At 45.9% G+C, this 13,152-nt stretch overlaps 1 protein-coding gene across 1 annotated transcript; it reads left to right on the top strand.

Moving 5' to 3' along the window:
• Window positions 1–1,924: 1,924 nt before the first annotated feature.
• On the top strand, window positions 1,925–11,895 carry LOC111150819 (tumor necrosis factor ligand superfamily member 6-like). Its single transcript, XM_022508437.1, has 4 exons — window positions 1,925–4,242; window positions 4,849–4,894; window positions 9,314–9,370; window positions 10,605–11,895. The coding sequence occupies exons 1-4, from the start codon at window positions 3,433–3,435 to the stop codon at window positions 10,997–10,999; spliced, it is 1,308 nt and encodes a 435-aa protein (XP_022364145.1). The 5' UTR covers window positions 1,925–3,432; the 3' UTR covers window positions 11,000–11,895.
• The last annotated feature ends 1,257 nt before the right edge of the window (window positions 11,896–13,152 follow it).

Consider the following 13,152-nt stretch of genomic DNA (forward strand, 5'->3'; position numbering starts at 1 on the left):
CAGGCCATGGTCCACTGAAGCCGCTCCCGTGCTAAAACACGGGAGGGACGGAAAGAAAGAGGAGCCCCTTCTCCTGCCTCTTCTGTTCTTTTAACCTCCATACGGCTAACATGCTAAGATGGGGAAAGATCACAGGAATTCTTTTACTAAAGGGACCGGGCAGTTTCTGAAGGGAATTACAATGGCAGAGGAACCCGCATTAAAGATAATTTGAATTTCATCTAATGAGGCCAGATACCTAAAAAAATTCTAGCAGCTTATACAAGGAGTGTTCTCTGATTTGGTCCTGCTCTTAAATTTGCTCCTAAGCCTCACCCACATCCCATTAAATCTCTAGGACCGGCAATCCCAGCCCTTATCTGAAAGAAATCACCAGTTCTGAATCATTCTCCCCATCCATCCTCAAGGAACGCTGGTTCGGGAGTCAGAGATGCCGCCAGCACAGGTAGAGGGATGAGGTGAGAAAGAGAGACATTCCTCATTTGGAGTTTTCTACACGTGGGAGCTACCAGCCTGCTGGCCCTTTGATTTATTTATTCAGTGGATTTTTTGAGGTTTATTTATTTGTAGTAATCTCTACACGCAACGTGGGGCTCAGACTCATGACCCGAGATCAAGAGTCGCACGCTCCGATGACTGAGCCAGGCAGGTGGCCCTTCACTGCATCTTTCACGGCAAATACATGGGTTTCCTCACCCCCAGCCATCACAGAGCTACGATCTTACTGGAAAAGGTTATTCCTGCTGATGAACAAGGTTCTGGTAATACCCCAAACTGTGACAAGTCCCTGTTATTGTCTCTCTCTCTCTCTTTTTTAAGATTTTATTTATTTATTTATTTGACAGAGAGATCATGGTAGACAGAGAGTCAGGCAGAGAGAGAGCGGGGGAAGCAGTCTCCCTGCTGAGCAGAGAGCCCAATGCGGGACTCGATCCCAGGACCCTGAGATCATGACCTGAGCCGAAGACAGCAGCTTAACCCACTGAGCCACCCAGGCACCCCCTGTTATTGTCTCTTACGGTGTTTATTTCTCCATGACTTAGCCAACATATGACATTTGGTGACATTATCGAAGAGGAATTACCGCTGTTTAGAGACTGCTCTCTGTCTCCGTTTCTGTTCAGAGTCTCCCCAGGATCTGAGGACACTGATGGGTTGGGGGAGATATTTATGATTCTGATTCCTCCTATGGGATTATATCAAGAAACAGGGCAGGGGGAGATGTGAAATATAACATCATTCTTACCGAAGAATGCTCGAAGCTTTTGTGAGAGTTTGAGAGAGAAAAGCGGGGAGGATCTTAGCCTGAAACAGATGGGTCCATCAGTCCACTGGTGAAACCTCTGAGTTCCTAGTTGTTGGGCATTCCCTTGTCCTGTTTCCTGCCACCTGCCTCCCCTCTGCACCTTGATTTACCCTCCGTGGAAGGCCGACACGTAGGTCACGTCTACAGATGGTTTGCATGCGGGGAGATTTGCTACACTTAGCAGAACAGTGAGGGCAACGTTTGCTGAGAGCTTACTTTGATTCTAAGCACTATTTTAAGTGTATCAGGTGCTTTGACCAGTGCTCACAGTGCCTGTGGAATCCGATTGGGTCCATTGGGTTCTGATTGGGTCCATTGTGGCTCCGAGGAGGGGCAGTGGCCTGTCTAGCTCACACAGCTTGTAAGTGGAAGAACTGGGATCTGCCCCTGGCAGTTTACCCCCAGAACCACAAATCCCTAAGCATCGTGCAACGCTCTCTCTCCACCCATCCCCCATGTGGTGTGTTTTTTCACTCATCTGAATCTGCCACTGTCAGTAAAATTTTTCTAGTATAAAAAAGATGATCCTACACAATTTTTGTCAGAGTTGTCTCAGGGTACTTTCAAGGTTTTTTTTTGGTTTTGGTCCTTTTTTTTTTTTTTTTTTTTTTTGGTTGTCTGTATGGTAGAATTCTTAACTTATACATTCTGATGATTACTTCTGGACTTGAAACTTGCCATTTTTCACAACTATGAGTAAACGCATGTGTGACTTCAAAAGCACATTAGCTCTGCCCACCTCGAAAAGAGAGTGAGACGCTCGTGCAGTTGTTCTGCTCCCAACTGTCACGCTGTCTCCAGAGCGCAGAGTGGGATGTGGGCAGAAGTGTCTGGAGAGGAGGCAGTGCTGGCTGTTGGACTCTAACGGGAAGGAGCCCTGTGTGTCCCGCTAGGGAATTTGGTTTCAAACCTTCCAGCACAAGGTGTTAGGTGAGAAGGCGAGATCTCTGAGTGTGTTTTTATCGGCGTGGTTCTTGCGTCATTCTGCGGGGTGATTTGTGCTCGGGAAGGCTGGTGGGGGGAGCAGTTGGGGTGTCACTGAACTACGGCAGGTGACAGCTAGTCGACGTCTGACCTAAGACAATAACAGGAAAAATAGAAATGGTGAGAGCGTGCTGATGTGAGAAACAGGCGCGGGGAAAATCAACCGGCTGGGTTCAGATGCTGCGGGAGAGAAAAACAGAGGACTTGAAGTCGTCACCACAAAGACTGACGTCAAGTGAAACAGGTAGTATGGGAGGGGGCAGGTGGAAAGAGTGTGGCAGGGAACTAAATCTGGTGTTGCCTTGGCAGAGATGGAGAGCCAGAATGGTAGGTGCAGAAATGCCCCAGCATGATGGAAAGGCTAATGAGATCTGAACAGTGGCGTTCTCCGGTGAAATGGAAAAGCGGCTTTTATGAGCGGTTGTGGGTTCGTTTGGGAGCGTGTTTAGGACTGCAGCCAAGCATCTGGGAGTCACGGGCACATAAGTAGTACTCAAAGCCAGAGAAAAGGGTGAGGGCTGTCCAGATAGGGTTCCCATCTTTAGTAAAAGACAAATAGGACAATCAGTTAAATGTGAACGTTGGAAAAACGATAAATAACTTTTTAGTGTATCCCATATAACGTTTAGGATATACTTATCCTAAAAATGATTTATTATTATTTTTTATCCTAAAAAGGATTCACATTTCTTTATGTGAAATTCAAATTTGGGCACCATTTATTACACATGACAACCGTATCACAGGCTGCAAACGAAGGCCTGCGGGGACTGATGGCCATTGCCCGGCCAGGGGGCCAGGGGCCCAGTGATGCACAGGGAGCGTGGGCGGGCCAGCGGGAGACCTGTGGCAGCCCCGGGGGACTGGGTTCGGCTGACCCCTGGGGTATCCGGTATGCTAAGGTTTCAAAACATACTAAAATACATATATATATATATATTTTAGTGCAGACTATCCCAATTTTAAAAGGGACCACAGTGAAGAGAAAAAACATAGTGAGGTCTATGGGTTCCACAAGGCATTTCAGCCACTGGTTTGCAGCCTCTGATCCAATCCCCAGAGAGGGGGTGGGGCAGATTTTACCCCACACGTTATAGTGCTTTGCTGTGTGAGGGTAAATAGTACTAAGGTGTGGGGAAAGGATGGCAGCAAGGGGTCGATTCCCTGAGCAAAAGGTAAGATGTGGGCAGGTCTCCACTGTCTTCCACCCCACAGTCTCGCCCCCTGGGGCCTGGACACCCCCCCTCCCGGCCGCTGGCAGGTGGACAGAGCCCACAGGCCTGCGCCCATGCCACCAGCCCTCATGGGGCCTGAGAAAGACCAGGCTCTCCTGTGGCAGGCGGCGGGGACTCTGCGTGGGGCCCTGCAGGCGTCACCAGAGAACTGTGGGCGGAAACTTCCCGAGGTTTGCTCTGCCTCTGGTTGAGGCTTCTCAGCTTCAGATGCAAAGTCAGTGGGTGTCTCTGAGAAAGACAGAGGAGGAAAGAGAGCGACAGAGAGGTGTTCCCCGGGGTTCTGGAAACTATAAAGAGAGAGCGGGCTCTCCTGCTCTCCAGCAGACAGCCGCGCCGGCCCGGCCTGGACACCTGCGCTGGGGGCCAGCCCGACCCACTGCCATGCAGCAGCCCCTGGATTACCCCCTGTACCCCCACATCTGCTGGGTGGACGGCAGCGCCAGCTCCCCCTGGGCGCCTCCGGGCTCCGTCCTCCCGTGTCCGTCCTCTGTGCCCGGGAGGCCTGGGCCGAGGAGGCCGCCGCCACCACCGCCACCGCTGCCACCATCGCCGCCCCTGCCGCCGGTGCCCCTGCCGCCTCTGAAGACGCCGAGGGACCACAACACAGGCCTGTGTCTCCTTGTGATGTTTTTCATGGTGCTGGTGGCCCTGGTTGGCCTGGGGCTGGGGCTGTTTCAGCTCTTCCACATGCAGAAGGAGCTGGCGGAGCTCAGAGAGGTAAGCCCTTGTGGGGATTGCTGTGCACTGGAGATGCGGTGTAGACGGCTAAGCTGTAGCGGAGGGGTGGGGGGGGGTCGTGGGGGAGGGGGACACCGAGGCCCAGAGGGACCGTGGCCTTGCTTGCAAAGTCTTTTCTAGTCCTTTCTCTTCCTGTCTTCGAAATGGGTCATTCTAGTCGTTCTATCTCAGAGGCCGAGGCTCAAGTGAGTGAAAGGGATATTTGCTCTCTTGGAAAGGATCAGGGCCAAAATAGGACTGGTGGGGACTGTCCCTCCTTTCACAGCTGGCAAGGCCGCTGGCTGAACCTCTACCTAGAGGTTCGTGATTCAGGAAAGAAAAAGAATTTGGAGTCTTGCTCGGAAGTGAATTTGTTTAAATGACCCAACTAAATTTCCTTGGAAATACTTAAAAATGTTAGAACTATTCCAAATTGCAAAACCCGGGTGTGGTGAGACGGGATGGCATGGCCAGAGTCCGAGTTAGGAGAGGCTCTGAGGTATGGAGATGCCCTTCTCAGGTTTATTCTGTTTACTTGACGGTTTTGCCTCCGCTATCTTAAAGAACTTCATATTTACGATGCATCTTTTCCCTCTCTGTTGCCAGTCCACCAGCAAAAGTCATACAGCATCGTCTTTGGAGAAGCTAATAGGTGAGTCATTTTACAGATGTGTATTGAGTCTCTAAAGACAGTCCTCATTGCTGAACCACGTGGGGCAGATGCCTTCAATTCCATCCCACTCTCGGATACATTATACTACAAAAGGAATCCTGGCTAATTCAGAATCATTGCTCATTTTGGTTCCTTGAGCTGCCCTAACATATGACGTACATGTAATCATTCAAAATCAGTAAAACTGAGTACTGCCCACAATTCAAGTAATTTCCATTCGGCTTTGGAAAGAGACAACACAGATACAGCTGGTTCCATTCCTGTCACCTTCACAGGCCTCCTGGTTTCTGTGAACAGGGCAGTGGCTGTGGCTCCCAGGGAGATGTAGAGAGGAGCAGGCAGAGACAGATGTTTCTGGGAAAAGTCGTCTCCTCTTCAGACTCTCTAAGAGATAACTCAAGAGCCAAGCTTTATTTAAAGAAAAAAATTCTAGGATGTATTTAAGCTTTTAATTATTTATTTATTTAGAGGGGAGGGGTGGAGGGAGAAGGAGAGAGAGACTCTGCAGAGCACTGACGCAGGGCTCCATCTCACGACCCTGAGAGAGATCATGACCGGAGCTGAAATGAAGAACCGGATGCTTAACTGACTGAGCCACCCAAGCACTCCTTAAGCGTTTAAAAAGTATGCAATTAACCATCCACATTAAAGTTGTTCTTTTGCATTCCCTGGCAGTCTTGAGGGGGAAACCTTAGCCATTTTTCAAGGGCTAGTCCAGCTTCCCCCACAAAGGCAATCATGAGGTACCTTCAATAAAAGAAAGGTCTCTGTTGAGATTCAGGACAAGGGAAAAGATGAAAATGTTGAACACTGACCTTGTGTGAAGTTTCAGGACACCTTTTGGAAACATGTGCAGGTAGATTTAGCATGCTCTGGTTTATTCAACTGAGATCGACCGAACTTTGGATTCGGTAAGAGTTGGACGGGAGCTTGGAGCAAATCTGGTCCAGCCATCTCACTTTTCGGAAGAGAATTAGGGATATGCCCCAAATCGCTGGTGTGGAACTGGGGCTAGGAGGAACACGGGCTCTTGGTGCTTTGTCGCCGACAGAGCTTTCCAGCACATAGACTAGTGCTCTGTGAAATAGGGAAACTTCTGTCTGTGATGGCCATGGAAGGAGAAATAAAGATGAGAAGCAAGACGCCTCTGCAAAGACAATAGGTAAATCTTGGGAGGAAAATGGAAGGCAGCACTGGCCATCCAAGGAGGGGAGCCGATTCCAATTTCTCTTATGTGCCTATTGTAGGTGACCCAAGTCACCCTACTGCTCCAGAATGTGGGCTCTGGAGGACCCATCCTGTGGACACTCTGGTCTTTGATTCTAGGTCTAAGTCCCTAAGTGTTAGAAAGTCCTGATTTATTCAAGCAGAGTAGAAATATTTGTTAGAAAAATAAAACCTTTGGAGGATTTCTAAAATAAAACAGCTTTGAAAATCAGTGGAATGTGGCTGGTGAAACAGGTGCCTAATTACTCATCTCTCCGCCACTCTCTAGGATCATTTTAGTGATTAAAAGTCAAGTGCACAGATGACCCAGGTCTGTCTCTTCCAGTAAAAAGCGTCTTGTCATCCACGCAGATGGACCAGAGGTTGGGCAATTTCACCATGGAGAACGAAGTAGCCACTTTATTAATAGGAAAAGAGATGCAAATCAAACAAGGGTATATCCATTTTCATTCATCCCATTAGTAAAAATTAGAAAAAAAAAAACCAGATTGGCAAAAATGTGAGAAAAAATTTTGCTTAAGCATTACTTCACAGCCAGGGAACATGTAAATTGCTATACTTGTTCTGAAGACCAGTTGGAAAAATGTACCAAAGGATTAAAAATGTTAATTTACTGGGCACCTGAGTGGCTCAGTCAGTTAAGCTTCTGCCTTCAGCTCAGGTCATGATCCCAGGGTTCTGGGATCGAGCCCCGCATCAGGCTCTCCGCTCAGCCAAGAGCCTGGTTCTCCCTCTCCCTCTGCCTTCTGCTCCCCCTGCTTGTGCTCACATGCTCTCCTCTCTCTCTCTGTCAAATAAATAAACAAAATCTTCTTTTTAAAAAAGTGTTCATTTACCATGTAATCTCATCACTAAGAATTTATCTTAATAAGATAATCAGAGATATACCCCAAAACTCATAGATAATTATGTTCATCATTACCTTATAAGCCTATTTGTAATAAATAAGTCAGAAGAAACTTAAATGCCTCTTAATAGGAAATTAAATACGTCATGGTATATTCAGAGGGCCTCCTACGCAGCGACTGAAATCCATATAATTACGTTTAAGGCCATGGAGATTGTGCACTCTATATTATTAAATAAAAAAGAAAAGTTATAAAACTATGCTTAGTTTAAATCAACTATATAAGTGCATGTGTATATTTTTATATTCTTAGTAAAGAATTAGAAGTACTTGTACTTCAACAAATTAACAGTGATTTTCTCTGGGATGTACTATCCGAGATTATTTAAACATACTTATTTGCTTCTTTTTCATTTTCCATTTTTCCACAGTTCACTCATTTAAGTCTTTTATTCATTCACAAATGTTCTTGGAGAGCTTCTTATGTCCCAGGCGGGTGCTGGGTGTAGGTGGTGACTAAGAACAAGAGAGGCAAGGGTCCTACCCCGAGGGAGCTTTCAGAGCGCAGTAAAGGGTAAACAAAAGTAATTAAGCAGACTATAATTTCAGACTGTACTAAGTGCGATGTAACATAGAGTGGTCTGGAAAGTCCCCTCTAAGGAGGTGTTGTGTGTGCGTGCATGTATGTGGGGTGGTGTGGGAGGATAGGGGAGAACATTCCAGCAGTGAGAATGGCATGTGCAAAGGCCCCAGGGGTAGGAAACATTCATCACCTACGTGTAGGATCTATTTCCAGCTTATTTCAGCATTTCTCCAGCAGGTATTCTTACTAAGGACCCTCTATGAGAATCACACTGTGCAAGGCTCTGCGAGGGATAGAAAGATATGCAACCTGTGGTTCTCTGTTCCATTTCCTGTCAGTACGTGGCTGAATGCCAAACCAGTTGCACAGATGGTTTGTGGTATAGGAATGTAGAGGAGACTCAGTTTTGCCTTTCCTGTTCGCTAACACCTCCTTCATGGTGGGTGGTCTTGGGTGGATAGAGAAGACGTGATTACTCGGGTCATGTTCTCAGCTGATAGTGGCAATCTCACACCACAGGTGAGTTTTACAGGCTAATTGTAATGAACCTGATGTGGATGAGGGCTCTTCTGTGAATCTTTCTTAAATGTGTTAGCTGAATTCATTAGCTAAGTGGTGGCTCTCTTCGGTTAAAATATTTGAAGTCAGAGAAATAATGACTACTTTGGGAGCTATTGTCTATTCTACGTCCTCCAATTTAATTTAACAAATATTTGCTGGTTGCGTGCCCACTCTGGTGGATTAAACATATAGTAGGAAGTTTGCCGTTTATTTGGTGGGAGTAAGACAAGTCATGCAGTTATCACAGAAATGGAGAGTCAGAACTGACAAAAGAGGTAAAGACAAAGTGACTCTAGGCTTCAAAGGAGGGAAAGACCATATTCGATTAAAATGGCCTGGGAGGGTTTCCCCCAAGAAATAGGTACTGCAGGCGGTACTTATGGGGTTGATAGGAATTTGCCATGAAGATCCCTTTGGAGGGCGTTCTGAGCGGATGAACAGCATGAGCAAAGGCACAAGGGCTGGTAGCTGGGTGGGTTCAGATCACATCAGCCCCTGTGTTGTGCCGCCTTGGCCGATCTGAGCAAGCAGAGGAGGGGAGGCTGGACAGACAGGCAGAGATCATGTGGCTGGGGATGTGTTATATGTGCAATGGGGAGTTAGTCAAGGCTTCTGAGATCTGAGGGTGATTAATATGGGCAGATGGTTGAATGCCACTGAGGGGAAGACCTAGTGGCCAGGCGGTAAAATCAAAGTCTTCTTTGGCCTCTGTTCTACAGAGTCCTAGAGGCAGCAGAACTGGAAAAAATCCTAATCGGAAGCCAGGAGACTTGAGCGTCCATCCTATTCTGACCTTGTGTAGCTGGGTCTTCTTGGACAGATCATCCAAATTAGCTCATTTTGCCATCAGACCATAATCCCTACCTCAAAGGATTGTGGCAAGTTCAAATGCAGTAACTGATATGATAGCTCTTTTTCAATCAACCTTTTTATTGTTTTTTTCATGACATAGTCTGTGCATATGTCTATCTCAATTTGGTTTACATTTTATCTCTGTTTCTGAAGTACCGATGGCTGCAAGTTCTACGGTTTGCACTTGGATGATTAGTGTATGTTAGACTGTTACCGTTTATGTTTTTAAAAAATTGTTTTTATTTAAATGACCAGTTTGGAGTCCCAACAAAAGAAAACTGGTATCTCATTTTTATATATATATATCTTTCATCTCTCCATGATGCAGGTCAACCCAATCTACCCTCTGAAAAAAGGGAGCTGAGAAAAGTGGCCCATCTAACAGGTCTGTATCTGGGAGGTGCGTGGGTCTTGGGAAAGCCTTTGACAGGTTGGGTACTGTGCTCGGAGGGCGTTGCTACTTTCTGGTGATAGTATTTGACACCCAAGAATAGTCCCATCTTAATAGTCAAGTCAACCTCACACTCAAACTGCACTCCTACTCTAGTCTAGGCCATGTTCTGAACTGGCAAAATGGAGCGGAGTATGAGAGGACCCCTGCCCATGAGGAGCTCACTCTTTTACGTCATTCCAAAGACCCCTAGGGGATTTGGGGCATGGGTTCAAGAGGTGAGATCTAGGGAGGTGGGGAGTGATCAATTATTTTAGTCAGTGCTTTTCTGGTTTTCTGGAAGAGCTTCACTGTGCTTTGTGCAAGAGTAGAAGTAGGAGTGAGAGGAAGGGCCCAGTCCTGGCCCTGGTGGACTTCCTGCATGTGGCCAGGTAGTGAAGTAAAGTCATTTGAGAACAATGTGGTGTGGGCATTCCCAGGGCACAGTCCATAAATATCTGAGAAGCGGACAAGTATCATAGAAAGGGTATGCCACTGCCCTGGAATTATTTAGGCAGAAGCTGTAGAATGATCCTGTCTGGATCACCAGATATTTATTGAACACATGTGTGCCGAGCTCTGGAGACAAGTAGATTAATAATGTGATTCCTGTCTTTGAGGAACTTAAAATCTAATAGGGAGATACAGGTACATAAGTGATCATTTTGGTACTACAGAGTGTTCTCTGCTTAAGGTATGATTATACTGCTGTGGAGACACAAAAGAAAGGGGATTTTAGCCCAAAGTGGAGGTACTGAAGACTTCTTAGTATAGGTAAGGAGTTGGACCAGATGATCCCTAAGGGTTCTTCCCAACTTTATGATTTCCTTGGGTTTAGCTTTTTTCCACCTAGAGAGACCTCAAAACCTAGAAATTTTGGTGTTAGTTCTGAAGATCATACAGTCTGTGTTCCAGAGAACTAAACTAATTTCATTAATGTCTCCTTATAATTGATTAGGATATATATTATTGTCCCAGTTGTGTAGATGACAAAATTAGGGCAAGCAATTCGATAGCGGTGTCGCAGGAATTCAGTGATGGATCGAGTCTGACCCATTAGCCAGTTCCATATGGGCTGTGCCATTTTGGTCCTTTGCTCAAGGAACGGCCCACAGTTTCACCTTAGAAGCTTCGTTTGTTGGGTGCATGAGCAGTCCTGGCTGAAAGCTCCTCTCTGATTTGATTTCAGGCAAGCCCAACTCAAGATCCATCCCTCTGGAATGGGAAGACACATATGGAATTGCCCTTGTCTCTGGGGTGAAGTATAAGAAGGGTGGCCTTGTGATCAATGATACTGGGCTCTACTTTGTGTATTCCAAAGTTTACTTCAGGGGTCAGTCCTGCAACAACCGGCCCCTGAATCACAAGGTCTATTTGAGGAACTCTAAGTATCCCCAGGATCTAGTGCTGATGGAGGGGAAGTTAATGAACTACTGCACTACTGGCCAGATGTGGGCCCGCAGCAGCTACCTGGGGGCAGTATTCAATCTCACCAGTACTGACCATTTATATGTCAATGTGTCTGAACTATCTCTGGTCAGTTTTGAGGAATCTAAGACCTTTTTTGGCTTATATAAGCTCTAAGAAAAGCACTTTGGGATTCTCTCCACATGGTTCCTTATTACAGGCCCTGAAAATATGGTCTTGAATGACAGTCTTCTTAAGCCCACTTGAGATCAAGTGAGAAGACATGAGCCAAGAGTATCTAGAGACCACAGGGTCCAGCAGATCTACCGTTCCTCATCTCATGAGCCAGATGGGAGGGGGAATACGACGGAAGAACATGAGACTTGGGGCTGCCGTGTGAAATGCAGAGGCAGGAAGAAGCAGCCACCAGGGTGTTCTACACTCATTTTAAGTGTCCACAAGCATTTTAGCACATTGAAAAGGACACCTGTTAACTCACCTCTTGGAGTGGGTCTACTATCTACCTCGGGGTGGCTGTCTTTCAGATATGGATGTGACATGAGTGTACAAGGGACGGAAAAAGAGGACTAGGCTTGTGTGATAAGCTAAAGAGACCGAAAGGCCAGTGTCCCATTGGAAGCATGTTAACTTCTGAAGGCAGAGCCTGAGCCACCAGGTGACGCTAACAGAGAAGCAAGGGGGATCTTTGGGGAAGTTGCTCCATTCCTCACGCAGCATGTATATTTCCAGTGCAATTTTAGGTGTGTGTGTGTGTGTGTGTGTGTGTGTGTGTGTGTGTGTGTGTGTGTGCCGCACTCACATGTAGGTGACTAGAAGAGTTACATAAGAAGAGACAATGTGGAACTTGTGAAGGATATGTTAGGAAAACATGGGTTGCATTTAATGGTAGATTTTGAATACCTCTTGGCAACCAACTCAGTTGTCCTTAAAATAGTCCTCAAGACTCTTTGATTGTCACCTGTTGATGCTGTTCTCCTATAATATAACCAGTATTTATACCTGTTGTGTATTTTAATAAAAAGAATAAGTGTAATAAAAATTATATTTTAGAATACAGGCCAACATTATGAATATACTTATTGGAAATCACTAAAATTTGTTTTTTTCCCCCTTATAATTTCTTTCCTCCACGGCTTCTTCACTCCTTTTGCCTTGAGGCCATGTTAAGAAGGACTCACTGGAATGAGCACCGTGAAGCAAATCCATCATTGCCAGACACCCCTCTCCCCAGTCTGTTTCCATTATCCAGAGTTTTTATTGTCTATAGTATTGCCGATGTTAAGCTCACCTAACTTTCAACAGATTTGATGACAACTTTCCCCAGGCTTCCCCGGGAGCAGAGCCATAGCATGGTGGAAAGGGTACAGACTTTGGGCTGAAAAACATGAACTTGAATCTTTGTTCGTCTACTTTCTAAATGCAATCATGGGGTGAGTCCCTTGACTTCTCTTGGACAAAAATGACTGATATGTATATTAAGTATCTGGTCATGGCATCTATCAGTTTAATCAGCCACTCGGTGAGAGGTACTTCTAGCTCCAGAAAAAGCCACTGACCGGAGGCCTCCGTCCAAGCACCCAGTTTCTCAGGTTCTACCGTTCTTCCGTAACAATGACCTTTTCCTAATTTTTTCAACCACTCTCTAACACCCCCTCCCCCTAGACTTTGTCTTTGTTAAAAATTATGGTATTTCCTTTACAATTTGATTTCAGACATCTTATTTTCCTATCATCTCCTATAATTCCAGCTTAATTGCTCCAACATTTTGTCTCCAAAAATGTGTCTATTTTTACCACATGAGACTTCTGATAAACTTGATCATTTCCTTACATATCCATCAGCGCCTTCTTTATCTTCATTCCTCTCTCTGACAAGCTTTGCGTTGTCACTACCCTCTGTCCTTATAATCAGTATCTTGGAAAATTTCTCAATTCCAAAATATTCTGCATCCTTCCCTGTATTCCCCTTGCAAAAATCCCATTTCCTTTGAGCTGGCATCCTATAAGCTGGATTTTAAAAGGCCTAAAAAGACATAGGATGACAGTAAGTCCTGTTTTCAGTCTGTCCCATGACCCTATTCCTGTCCACAGAGACTATCACGGTCTCCTTATGTAGCTTTCCAGAGATGGTCTGTGTGTATGACATCAGTTTACATCTGGGTTTCCCAGCCTTGGTTCCATTGACATTCTGAGCTGGATAACTCTTTGTTGCGGGGTCTGTCCCATGCACTGTTGTATGCTTAGCAATATCTCTGCCTTCTATCCCCTAGATGCTAGCAGCACTGTCCCCTCCTCCGTGTGTGATAACCA

Source organism: Enhydra lutris, unplaced genomic scaffold (assembly GCF_002288905.1).
Source record: "Enhydra lutris kenyoni isolate GAN:26980312 unplaced genomic scaffold, ASM228890v2 scaffoldscaffold24, whole genome shotgun sequence".
Lineage (NCBI taxonomy): Eukaryota > Metazoa > Chordata > Mammalia > Carnivora > Mustelidae > Enhydra > Enhydra lutris.